Source organism: Anomaloglossus baeobatrachus, chromosome 1 (genome assembly GCF_048569485.1).
Source record: "Anomaloglossus baeobatrachus isolate aAnoBae1 chromosome 1, aAnoBae1.hap1, whole genome shotgun sequence".
Classification (NCBI taxonomy): Eukaryota; Metazoa; Chordata; class Amphibia; order Anura; family Aromobatidae; genus Anomaloglossus; species Anomaloglossus baeobatrachus.
Genome location: NC_134353.1, coordinates 141,055,487 through 141,068,962, shown reverse-complemented (window position 1 = coordinate 141,068,962; position 13,476 = coordinate 141,055,487). Strand labels below are relative to the sequence as shown.

The following is a 13,476-nucleotide window of genomic DNA, read 5'->3' as shown; positions in this document are numbered from 1 at the left end:
AGGCTAATGTCAAGTCTATCTGGCTGCTGAAAAGATCAGCAAATATCAGTTTAGTTATACCCTGGAACCTTATTCACACGACCATATCGTAGGCCCGTGTTATGACCACAGGTCTCCTGACATGTACAGCCTCGTAGGGATACAACATGGTGTAAGGACAGATCAGGAGACCACAGAAAACTGAGAAATCCAAGTGTAAAGCATACCCGCCTCCGTCGGTTGTGCGTCACGGGCAAATCGCTGCCCGTGGCGCAGAACATCTCTAACACCCCTCACTGGACCTTCCCTGCGACATCGCTCTGGCCGGCGATCCGCCTCCTTTCTAAGGGGGCGGTTCGTGCGGCATCACTGCGACGTCACACGGCAGCCGTCCAATAGCAGAGGAGGAGCGGCCGGAACATGCCGCCCACCTCCTTCCTTCCTCATTGCCGGTGGACGCAGGTAAGGAGATGTTCGTTGTTCCTGCAGTGTCTCACATAGTGATGTGTGCTGCCCAGGAACGACGGACAACATCGTACCTGCAGCAGCAACGATATTATGAAAAGGAATGACGTGTCAATGAGCAACGATTTTTGACGCTTTTGCGCTCGTTGATCGTTGCTCGTTGGTGTCACACGCTGCGATGTCGCTAACGGCGCCGGATGTGCGTCACTAACAATGTTAGAGGGAATTCACTAATAAATAGCTATGTGCCTGTCCAGGTGTATTCTAGTAGATGGTGTATATACCACATTATCCTACACTCTCCATTACACACAACATGTTCTGTACAGGTATTGGCTGGAAGAATTTTATGATCAGCTTTGGGAATGAATGCAGAAGTGAACACAACGTGACACAGGAGCCACACAGACAAAATATCAGCAAAGTTATTGCAGATCATATGGAGATTGAAATTGTAAAATTATTCACAGCTTCGTCTAACCAGACAGGTGCCACCCTCTCCACAGCCCGTATCGGACACATTACCTCGCTCAGCTCATGCTGTCTTTGCATCTTCTTCTCAAATGTGGTTTTCATTTGTGTCAGAAGCTCGTACTGTGAGAGAAGAAAAACAGAAGAATATGAGGGCGAGGTCACACCTGCTGGAATTTGCTGCAGTTTTTACCCCCAGATCAGAGCTGGAGGACAAGGAAAGTGGATGAGACGTTACAGATCTCACTCACAAGCCAGAAACATTTCCCACATGGAAAAATGAGAATGTCGAAGACGATCCAAATCCCTGCAGATATCTATGTGAATTTCACCAGCTACAAAGTAACGGGGTGAAGTAGACGATAAAGGGGCTCTCAACACAGAATGACTGCTCAGAGCAAGGAGAGGTGCTTGGTGCATCAAGGCGGGGACAGACATTTCACTGCATCTTCCCTCCTATTTGTTTTCTCCACTTCCCTCCTCTCTTCTTTGATTGACAGCTCTTTATAGAGCCAGAGAAGAGAGGAGATGGAAAACAAGCAGGTGAGAAGGTGCACTTACCTGTTGGCCCCGCCCTGATGCACCGAGCACTTGTCCTTGCTTTGAGCAGTGATTCAGTGCTGGCAGAGTCCCTTTAAATTGTTAGCATGATCCATAAATGGACTAATCCTACCGTACAGCCTGCACCCGCCATGTCAGCCCCATCCATCCAGAGTGACCTACCTTATCTAATAGTGCCTGTCGCTTTGACTCCAGAATTGGCTCCATTTGAAGATTCTTTTCTAGATGTAAAAAAAAAAAACAACAAATAAAAATTACATATATTTTCAGAACCAGAAAAACACTACATTCCTCAAAACGATTTTCAACTACCATCCACCAAGTCTTACTTGCTAGCTCCTCGATATTTTTCACCAGGTCCTCTTTATCGGCTATAATCTGTTTTAACTGTGGGAGATTTACAAACTGCTCCAGAAGAACATCTTCTTGCTCCATCATATCGGTGAGTTGTGACACACTAAAGTATAAAAAAACAGAAACGTGCGTCGAAGACTACGGGGTACAAGGATGCGAGCATGCAGAAGAAGGGCACACAGCCAGTCACATACAGAGCTGGTACCGGGCAATACTGTGCTGTATGGGGGTTTAGTATTATAACGGACAATAGTCAGACACTGTCACATACACCCCCCTCTCTATCAGAACCATATAGACTGTCACAAGAGTGTGGGAGGGCTTCACATGAAGGAGTCTATGTGACACATACTGCCATATTGTGGTATATATGGTGAGCCATCAAATCATCACAAGATCAAAGTCCTCAAAGAGGATTAGAGGGAGGGGAAAGATCAAAAACTTGAATTCTCTTTACCAAATTTAAAATAGACATAAAATAATCTTTAGCATTTAAATGGAAAAAAAAATCAAAATGCCAGATGTGCGTTTCTTTAACACCTTCACTCCCTGGCGATTTTCCATTTTTTTTCCCCTTCTTCTAACCCATAAACTGTTTTTATTTCTTTATCGCTTCATTGGGGGACACAGAGACCATGGGTTGTATGCTGCTGTCACTAGGAGGTGACACTAAGCAAAACAAGGAAAACTCCTCCTATGCAGTATACACCCACCAACTGGCAATCATTCCTCAGTTTAAGCTTAGTGTCCATAGGAGGTGGACACACTTGGGTCTGCTCTCAGCCCCCCAGGTTTGTATTTTTAATATTTCTCTTTTTCTTTTACAGACACAGCTCGTCGGGCGACAGGGTGTAATCGCTGACCCTGCTCTCCCCCCTAGAGACCGGTCGCACAGAAGTGGGGTCCGTCCGCCACGTCCGTTGTCTTCCGTGTCTGTCTGGCAGGACCCTACCCCCCTAACACTTTCAAGACGGTTTGGGGGGCATCCGCACAGAGGTACAGGCGGATGGTCCTTGCCCCCTCCCCCTGCACGCTCGCCTTCCACAGCCGGCCTGATCAGGGAGGGGAGACGAAAATCATACAGGCAGGACGACCAATGCCCGTCTCCCTATATCCATTCCAGGATCAAGGAGGGACTATATGCCGTCGGGACAGGTACCCTCCCGTTCCCCATGCCATGGGGGGCTCCGTTTTAAAAAAAAAAAAAAAAAAAAAAAAAAAAAAAAAAAAAAAAGGATCCATGAAAATAATCTCTCCTTACCCCGGGTCAGCTCCCCTCCATGCAGGCTGTGCGCTCGCCCTCCCTCCACAGTCCTGGCCCCGTCCTCGGCGCTGCCCACCGTTTCCTCCTGCGGCCTCACTTCTAATTTAGTCCCCGGCTTCTCCCTGGCCTAGCTCCCATCCGGTTCACGCCCCCTCCCGGCGAGTCCTCGCTCCCCAGCAGGCCCGCGCGCTCCAGCAGCCAGTCACAGCAGGCCTCTCTGCGCGCCCTTTCCAGCCAATCACGGGCGCTCTCTCTCTCGGCCGTCCCTGAGCCAATCCCTGCAGGCTTACCTCTGCAGCGCGCCTGTTTTGCACGCTCTTTTCCGGCTCCTCCCCCGATCCGGGTGCTCTCAGCCTCTCCAGCGCCATCGCAGCCCTGCTGTCACTATGTGCGGCGGCAGCGTCCCACGAGCAGCCACCGGCCTCATACCCCTGCAGCTCCCCGGAGCCCCCACCTCTGCTCCCTCTGCCTGCAGTCTGACACACCAGCGGGACACAGCGCCAGCAGAACACAGGACGCCAGAACCTGGGTAAGCCCTGCCACTGGGAGGCAGCTCCTTCCCCAGTTCCCCATCCACCTGGCATCCTCCGGTCTGTTCTCTCTCTTCTCGCTCTCTCTCCTTTCTGTCCCATGTCCAGCACAAGAGCCTCCCGCTCTCAGCCACAGGCCATAGTCCTACACTTCGCCTGCACCTCTTGTTTAAAGAAGTTTCCCTCAGGGCAGTCCTCTCCCATCTGCCAAGCCTGCACCACCCCCAGCATGACTACTACGGAGCCCCCCACCGAACGTAACGAGGACTCGGCCCCCACACCTGAGTGGGCTGCAGCTCTCTCGCGGTCCGTGGACAACCTAACTAAGGTATCTCAAACCTTGGTTTCAGCCATAGAGAGTCTGCCCGCCTCCACCTCTGGAGCCCCCCCGGTGGCACAGAGCGAGTCTGAGCCCGCAGCGCTACTAGCCCGGCAGGGCAGGACGCACAAGAGGTCTAGGAAGCGGTCCTTCTCGGGATCGTCCTCCAGCTCTCCTAACCCCTCCACGGCCTCCAGAGCGGTACACTCTCCCTCTCCTACCTCATCTGCGGCAGCACCGGATTCGGACCAGGACCCTGATTCGGACTCAGATCTGGACTCTGAACATATCTCCAAGCTGAGCAGCATGATGGACAGTCTGGTTATTACCGTCAACCAGACCCTAGAGGTAAAGGATGTAGATCCGACCCCTGCCAGTCAGTCGGTTCCTTTCAAAAGGGCCAAAAAAAACGCCAAGGATCTTTGGCAACCATAGGGAATTTGAGGCCATTTTCTCTAGACAGTGGGAACATCCCGTCAAGCGTTTCCAGAAGCGCAAGCAGGCACAGGTCCTTTACCCCTTTGCACCGGAACTTCTTCAGAAGTGGTCAGCGTCTCCTTCAGTGGATCCTCCAATCTCCCGACTTTCATCTAGTACCAACTTACCACTCTCTGATGGTGCCTCCCTTAAAGACCCCTCTGACAGGACCATAGAATCCCTTGCCAAGTCGGCCTTTGAAGCCTCCGGTTCTGCCATCAGTCCAGCCTTTGCATCCACCTGGGTCTCCAAGGCTGTCTCCGCCTGGGCAAAGCTACTCCGGCGCGGTATCCTGGCTGAAGCTCCCGGTCCTGAGCTGGCGAATCTGGCAGATCAGATCGCCCATGCCGGAAAGTATCTAGTTACTGCGTCCCTCGACTCCGCTGCTTCTGCAGCTCTGGCAGCCGGTAACATTGTCGCAATTCGCAGAGCCTTGTGGCTTAAGGCGTGGAACGCGGACTCAGCATCCAAAAAGTCCCTCACCAGTCTCCCATTTTTCGGGGCAAGACTCTCCGGAGAAAAACTGGACAAGATCATTTCTGAGGCAACAGGGGGTAAGAGTACCTTCCTTCCTCAGCGTTGGGTCCCTCGAGCCCCTCCCAAACGACGGGCTTTTCCCTTTCGCCAATTTGCTGCCAACAGCAGCACCCGTCGAGAGCAGTCGCCAGCACGTCAAGAGAGACGGAAACCCTCCTTTAAAGCAACACCCCTCTGGCGTTCCTGGCGTTCCCGTGGCCAGCAGTCCAAGACCTCCAGCTCCAGATCCAACAGATTCTCCTCCGCATGACTGGGCTCCCATTCCCGGATTCTCATCCAGGGTCGGCGGTCGCCTCCGGCTGTTCAGAAGCGTGTGGCTTTCCGTGATATACAACGCCTGGGTCCGAGACGTCGTCTGTCACGGCTACAAGATAGAGTTTTCTTCACTCCCACATTCACGCTTCGTCAAGTCCAAACCCCCCAAGGATCCCTCCCTCACCAGGGGTTTCTTCGCGGCCATCCAGTTCATGCGAGATTCTGGGGTCATCACCCCCGTCCCCTCTCAAGACCGGTTTCGGGGTTTTTATTCAAACCTTTTTGTTGTTCCAAAGAAGAATGGCACCGTCCGCCCCATTCTGGACCTGAAGCGGCTCAACAAGCGTGTCCGTCTCCGTCACTTCCGCATGGAGTCTCTACGCTCAGTGATTGCATCCATGGAACCTGGGGAGTTCCTTTGTTCGGTGGACATTCAAGACGCCTATCTTCACATTCCGATCTTCCCAGCTCATCAGAGATTCTTACGCTTCGCGGTTCAGGATCAACACTTTCAATTCACAGCTCTCCCATTCGGGCTCTCAACGGCTCCCAGAGTCTTCACCAAGATAATGGCAACCGTCATGGCTATTCTTCGGACCTGGGGAATCCTAGCCATCCCGTACCTGGACGACATTTTAATCAAAGCTCCCTCGGCATCGGAGTGTCGCGAAAGCCTCAGCATCACCCTGGATACTCTGACCCGTCTCGGTTGGTTGATCAACAGACCAAAGTCATCTCTGATCCCGGCACAACGCATCTCATTCCTTGGCATGGTCTTCGACAAAGCACAGGCGAAGGTTCTCCTGCCCGAGGACAAGCTCTCGGCTATTCTCAGGGGAATTTGGAAACTCCAACGCCCTCCCCATTGCTCTCTCCGGTATTGCATGAGCATTCTCGGGAAAATGGTGGCGTCAATGGAAGCGGTGCCCTACAGTCAATTCCATACACGTCCTCTTCAGGGTCTCCTATCAAGATGGAACAAGTCCCTTCACTCCCTGGATCGCCCAGTCGCGCTCCCTCCGCGAGTCAGAGAGTCACTGGAATGGTGGAAACGCTCCCCCCTCATCCCCCAAGGGAGATCATTTCTTCCCCTTCGATGGAAGGTCATTACGACAGACGCCAGTCTACTAGGCTGGGGAGCCACATTCGAAGACCTTACAGTTCAAGGTCGCTGGACAGAGCCGGAAACGAACCTTCCCATAAACATTCTGGAGCTCAGGTCAGTTCGATTGGCTCTCCTACACTGGGAGACCCTGCTCCTAGGACACCCAATTCGGGTACAGTCCGAAAATGCGACAAATGTGGCCTACATAAACCACCAAGGCGGAACACGCAGCCGAGCGGCAATGAAGGCGGTATCTCAGATCCTCGACTGGGCCGTACAGAACATTCCAGTGATCTCAGCGGTCCACATTCCGGGAGTGGACAATTGGGCCGCCGACTTCCTCAGCCGAGAAGGCCTCGACGCGGGAGAGTGGTCCCTCAATCCCAGCATCTTCCAGCACATCTGCTCCTGGTGGGGGACCCCCGACGTGGACCTCCTGGCCTCCAGGTGGAACCACAAGGTGCCCCAGTTCGTGTCCAGAGCAAGAGATCCACTGGCGGTCGCAACGGACGCCCTAGCGATCCCCTGGTCGCAGTTCTCTCTGCCGTACCTCTTCCCCCGCTACCGCTCATCCCCAAATTAGTCAAGAAGATCAAATCAGAAGGAGTCCCGGTGATTCTCGTGGCCCCGGATTGGCCCCGTCGTCCATGGTATGCAGAACTCGTGCAGCTTCTCGCCGACGCCCCATGGAGACTACCAGACACCCCGGACCTACTCACTCAGGGACCATTCCTCCACCAGAATTCACAGTCGCTCAATTTAACGGCATGGCTGTTGAAGCCGCAGTACTAACTTCCTCGGGATTCTCAGAAAGGGTCGTCCAAACAATGATTAGAGCACGGAAACCCTCCTCCTCCCGCATATACCACCGTACGTGGAAGGCCTACTTCCGCTGGTGTGAAGCTAACCAGGTCGCAACCATGACCTTCTCCTTACCAGTTCTGCTGTCTTTCCTGCAGTCTGGTCTGGATGCGGGGTTGGCACTCAGCTCTCCAAAGGGGAAGGTGTCTGCTCTTTCCATTCTCTTTCAGAAGAGGATAGCCTCTCGCTCACAGGTTCGCACATTCATCCAAGGGGCCGCTCATTCTGTTTCCCCTGTCCAGCCTCCAGTGGAGCCTTGGGACCTCAACTTAGTTCTGTCCGTTCTTCAGTATTCCCCCTTTGAACCTATTCAGGAGGTGTCTCTAATGTTCCTTTCTTGGAAAGTCGCCTTCTTAGTTGCCATCACGTCAATCAGGCATGTATCTGAACTAACGGCGCTTTCCTGCCGCTCCCCCTATCTCGTCTTCCACCAGGATAAGGTAGTTCTTCGGCAGGTACCGTCCTTTCTTCCGAAGGTGGTCTCCTCTTTCCACCTTAACGAAGACATTGTTCTTCCCTCCTTTTGCCCGAACCCATCTCACCCTCGTGAGATTCTTCTCCACAAGCTGGACTTGGTCAGAACCCTCCGCCTGTACATTTCCAGGACGTCTCATTTCAGAAGGTCAGATTCTCTATTCGTGCTTCCAACCGGTCCGCGCAGAGGCCTCCCCGCTTCCAAGTCCTCCATTGCGCGATGGATCCGTTCTGCCGTACTAGAAGCCTACCGGGTAAGGGGCAGAGCGCGGATTCAGGATTACGGCCCATTCCACCAGGGCGGTGGGAGCCTCTTGGGCGGTCCGTCACCACGCTCCAGCGTTGCAGCTTTGCAAAGCTGCAACCTGGTCCTCGCTCCACACTTTCACGAAGTTCTACAGGGTCCACACTTTCGCATCCTCTGATGCGAGCCTCGGTAGACGCGTTCTGCAGGCTGCAGTGGACCGAGGTTAGCCCTGAAAGTAACTATAGACCCACCCGTGGGACTGCTTTAGGACATCCCATGGTCTCTGTGTCCCCCAATGAAGCGATAAAGAAAAGTAGATTTTGGGTACTCACCGTAAATTCTCTTTCTTGGAGCCTTCATTGGGGGACACAGCACCCGCCCTTGTGTTGGATACATGTTACTGTTGAATGTTGATTCTAATGTTCACCTCTGTAAGATTGTTCGTTCTTTCTTTGTTGTCTCCTATTGCCTTCTCACTAACTGAGGAATGATTGCCAGTTGGTGGGTGTATACTGCATAGGAGGAGTTTACCTTTTTTTGCATAGTGTCGCCTCCTAGTGGCAGCAGCATACAACCCATAGTCTCTGTGTCCCCCAATGAAGGCTCCAAGAAAGAGATTTTACGGTGAGTACCCAAAATCTACTTTTTTACATCAATGTAAACATACGAGGGCTTGTTCTCAGCGGGATGAGTTGTACTTTTGATTGAAGCCATTAGTTTTACCATATAGTGTACTGAAAAGCAGGGAAAAAAAAAATGTAAGTGAAGTGAAATTGCAAAAAACAAAAAAAAAAAAAAGTGCAATTGCACAATTATTTTGTGGGGGTTTTTTTTTTTACTTACCATGTTCACTATATGGTAAAACTGACTTGGCATTGGGATTCCCCAGGTCAGTATATGTATGTAGATACCAAACATGTATATTTTACTTTTATCTAAGTGGTGCTTCAGCATCGCTTTGATCAGCAGAAATGCTGCATTATTGTAAGTGCCGACGCTCTGCCGCCATTCACAGGAAACATGTCATGGCAGCAACAGGAGTAGTGTTGCGCCACCCCCCCTAATGTTCGAGTTCGGTTCGGTTCGTCGAACGGCGGCTCAGTTCGGCGAACCCATTCGAACCCCATTGAAAACAATGGCAGGCAAACAGAAACACATACAAACACATAGAAAACACCTTCTAAAGGTGTCCAAAAGGTGACAAACAACTCACAAGACACTACAAACACATGGAAAAGTGACAAGGACATATAGTCATGCTGGAACAAAAGAGCTGGACAAGTAAAAAGAGGAGAGACAGATATAGGCATGTCATGCCCTTCTAAAATCATGTAAAACATAGCAAGGGGACTCCAAGCAGAGTCTCCCTTTTTTTCCAAAAATTGGGCCACACACACCATTTCAGTGGCATCACTTGTCCCCCAGTTGCAAACTTGACCTGTTGATTTGCATCAAGTACATTCAAAAATACGCCAAACTTTACTCTCCCCAGGATGACACAGGGGTAGAAAAGTCCTTGCAGATATAGGACTTGTTCATCTTGATGAACGTTAGTCTGTCCACATTGTCACTGGACAGACGCGTGCGCTTATCTGTCAGCACACACCCAGCAGCACTGAAGACCCGTTCAGAGACGACGCTGGCTGCGGGACACGACAAGATCTCCAAGGCGTAAGTGTCGAGCTCAGGCCATTTTTCAAGGTTGGAAGCCCAAAATGAGCAAGGCTCCAGTTGCAGAGTCATGGCATCTATATTCACTTGGAGATACTCCTGTATCATCCTCTCCAGCCGTTGATTATGTTTCAGACTTCTTGTCTCTTGTGGCCTTGCAAAGGATGGTCTAAAAAAAATCATGAAACGATTCCATAAAATTGGTGTTACCACCAGATACGGTGTTGCTTGTACGGTTTGACTGATAATGACGAGACAGTACCATGTTTGGCAAGGTACAACTGTGAGATTCACTCCGTGCACCACTGGCGTTTAGTGGAAAAGCCGAGCTAACATTGCATAACAGCTTCTGCTGATACGCCTGCATATGTGCATCCCTTTCTATGGCTGGAATTATTTCGGCAAATCTTGACATGTACCGGGGATCTAAGAGTGTGGCAACCCAGCAGTCAGCATTACTTCTAATTCGGACAATCCGAGGGTCATGTTGTAGGTAGTGCAGCAAGAAGGCGCTCATGTGTCTTGCGCATCCATGCGGACCAAGTCCTTGCTGTGTTTGTGCCGGCGAGGTGATAACCGTGCTTCCTTCCTCTGACATCTCCCCCCCCTACCTCGAACAACCGAAATTTGATCAAGGTCTCCCTTATCTGCTGAGTCTTCCATGCCCATTGCCAGTTCGTCCTCCATTTCTTCCTGGGCTCCTGCACGTTCCTCAACAGTTTGGCTGCTACCATGCGCCCTTGCTAATCTCTCTCCCCACCGTCCCATGACTGCCGCCTTGGTAATGATGAACGTCTGGACCTTGTAGATCTTGGTATCCCTTCCGCATATGAATCCTCCTGTACTTCCTCCCCTTCCTCTTGTCCCACCACCTGACTCCGAATACTGTTTAGAGTTTGCTCCAGCATGTAAAGGACTGGAATGGTCATGCTGATAATGGCATTGTCAGCGCTAAACATATTCGTTGCCATCTCGAAACTGTGCAGAAGTGTGCATAGGTCCTTGATCTCAGACCACTCCATCAGCATGATCTGCCCCACCTCTGCATCTAGTTAGCCCAGGCTATACGTCATAACGTATTGCACCAGGGCTCTGCGGTGCTGCCACAGTCGCTGCAACATGTAGAGAGTCGAATTCCAGCGTGTCGCCACATCGCATTTCAGGCGGTGAACCGGCAGGCCGAAAGACTTCTGTAGCGATGCAAGTCGGTCAGCTGCGCCGTTTGAACGGTGGAAGAGAGCACATAGTGACCGTGCCCTGTGCAGAAGCCCATCTAGGCCGGGATAGTGGGTTAAAAATTGCTGGAAAACAAGGTTCAACACGTGAGCCATACAAGGCACGTGGGTCACCTTGCCCCGGCGAAGGGCCGCACCCAGGTTTGCAGCATTGTCGCAAACGGCCTTCCCTGGCTGCAGGTTGAGTGGAGACAACCATTTACGAAACTTGCTTTCCAGAGCTGACCACAACTCCTCAGCTGTGTGACTCACATTTCCCAGACATTTCAACGTAAAGACCGCCTGATGCCATTCAGCTCTGCTGCCATCATAGTAAGGAGGTGTGCGGGATTCCTTGTGCGCAGTTACAACGCAGGTGGCCTGATCACACAGGGTTTGGGTGGAGGTGGAGGACAAAGACGAGGTTGAGGAGGCAGAAGCAGTGGAGGAACTTCTACATACAGAGGATTGACACACAACTCGTGGGGACGGCAAGACTTGTACAGCAGACCCTTCTCCATCTCTCACCATAGCTACCCAGTGCCCAGTCCGAAAGATGTAACACCCCTGGCCATGCTTACTGGTCCAAGTATCAGTGGTGAAATGCACCCTGTCACACACAAAGTTTCTCAAGGAAGCGGTGATGTTGTGTGCGACATGCTGGTGTAGCGCAGGCACACCTTTCTTGGAGAAGTAGTGGCGACTGGGCATCTGGTACTGGGGCACTGCGACGGTCATAAGGTCTCGAAAATCCTGTGTGTCCACCAGGCGGAAAGGCAGCATTTCTGTAGCCAACAGCTTGCAGAGGGTGAAAGTCAACCTCTTAGCTTTGTCATGGCTAGGAGGAAATGGCCTTTTACTTGTCCACATCTAAGGGACCGAGGGCTGGCTGCTGTGCTGAGATGGCGTTAAGTAGGGTGTCCCATGAAAACTGCTCGTCTGTGAGGAAAGTGCAGGCGGAGACATGATGTTGCCTTCATCCAAAGGTTGTGCTCTCGATGTCTGAGAGAGCTCTACACCAACACCTGTTTCCCCTTCCAAAACAACTGTCGACTTGCCAATCACACTGTCTAGTGCGGTTAAAGAGGTGGAAGGTCTGCGTCGCAAAGCATGTGGGAATGCTGTCCCCACAGTCATAGAGGATGAAGAGCGCATGGATGCACTTGAAGGGGGCAAACGGTGGTTGGCCTGCTCCGCTAGGCCACATTGTAGCAGTGAGCTTCCCACTGGGACTTATGCTTGTTATTCATGTGACGGTTCATGGACGAAGTAGTCAACCTAGTGAGCTTTTGGCCTCTACTTAGAGATTGGCGACAAATCTTACAGATGACATGATTTGGTAGATCCTTTGCGATGTCAAAAAAGGCTAGGCAAGGCTTTGAACCCATGCGACCTGCAGACCCACCACGACTTGTGCTCAGAGGAAGAGTTGTGGCCGAGAATGCAGTTGTTGACGTGCTTCAAGTACTCAGTCTGTGTCCAGGAAGGTGCAAGCTAACCTCGTCGTCAGTCGCATCCCCCTCCACCGCCTCTGCTGACCTCCTCGAGTGCCTGACTGTGGGTTGACAGTAAGTGGGATCTACAACCTCATCAAGCTGTGTGTTTGCACTCCCCTCATCCTCAGACCCAACCTCTTCCTGCCCTGACTGAATAGTTAAGTTGTCATTCCAATCAGGTATCTAAGTTTCATCGTCATCAGTATGTTCCTCATTGTCTCCACCAAGAGTAGTTATAGTTTGGGAATGAGGGTCTACATTATGCTCAGAAACTTCTTCATCAGGGCCTGAATCTTACAAACAAAGCTTCTGGTCATCACTGCAGATCATTTCCTGATCTGGACTCACTGTAGCTTTGGAGCAGAACTCCAGCAGATTCCCAGGCTATAGTGTGACTGAACAGCTCTGCAGACTCAACCATCTCTGTTACCCCATACTCTGCAGGGCGGGTGGAGACTTCAGAGCTGGTAGAAAGCAAGTGTGATTGGGGTGACAACTCAGAGGACTGGAGTTTTTTGGATGTTGAAGTTGAGGTGGAGGAGAGGCCACTTGATGGAGCACTTGAGATCCATTCAAGCATGTGCTTTTTTTGTGCATCATCTACCTTTGGTAGAGTTGGTCGGTTCTGTAAAAAAGGGATCACATCAGATTGTCCACGGAAAGTAGTAGACATCTTACTTTTGCTGGAAGATGGCCTTTCTTCAGCAGATGTTACTGTAGCTTTACCACCTACCCCACGGACACAAACTTTGTTCCCCTTTCCGCCAGCATCTGTCCTTTTGCCACTCAATTTATTTGTGACCAGATTGCACACTTAAAATGTCGTAGCAAAAAATGGAGAGGTGGTGTAGATTGCAGAGGTGGTCTAGCTTTATTGACAGCTGAAGAACCAACACTGACTATCCCAGACAATGAAAATATGCCCCTAAAAGTGGCAGCACTGTTTGCAATTAAAATTGCGTAGCAAAAATGGACAGGTGTGTAGAATGCACAGGTGCTGTAACTAGCTTGACAGGAAAGGAAGCTTCACTTTCTATCCCTGCCAATGAAACAATGCCCCAAGGAATTGCCTGAGCTGATTTAGCCAGACGCTGTTATAGAAACCCCTGCACAGCGCTGGCACAGATCTGCCTAGCAACAATGGCTATGAACAGCTGTAATGTAGCCCTGAAAAGGGCTGAAATTAAAAGTAGTCC

At 51.2% G+C, this 13,476-nt stretch overlaps 1 protein-coding gene across 1 annotated transcript in view; it reads right to left on the bottom strand.

Moving 5' to 3' along the window:
• VPS37A (VPS37A subunit of ESCRT-I) overlaps nucleotides 1-13,476 on the bottom strand; it is an 86,778-nt gene that overhangs the window by 18,715 nt on the left and 54,587 nt on the right. The window contains exons 7-9 of the mRNA XM_075334424.1: nucleotides 1,806-1,933; nucleotides 1,639-1,697; nucleotides 970-1,038 (exon numbers count right to left, since the gene is read on the bottom strand). Coding sequence (XP_075190539.1) covers nucleotides 970-1,038; nucleotides 1,639-1,697; nucleotides 1,806-1,933 — 256 coding nt within the window. The remainder of the gene's footprint in view (nucleotides 1-969; nucleotides 1,039-1,638; nucleotides 1,698-1,805; nucleotides 1,934-13,476) is intronic.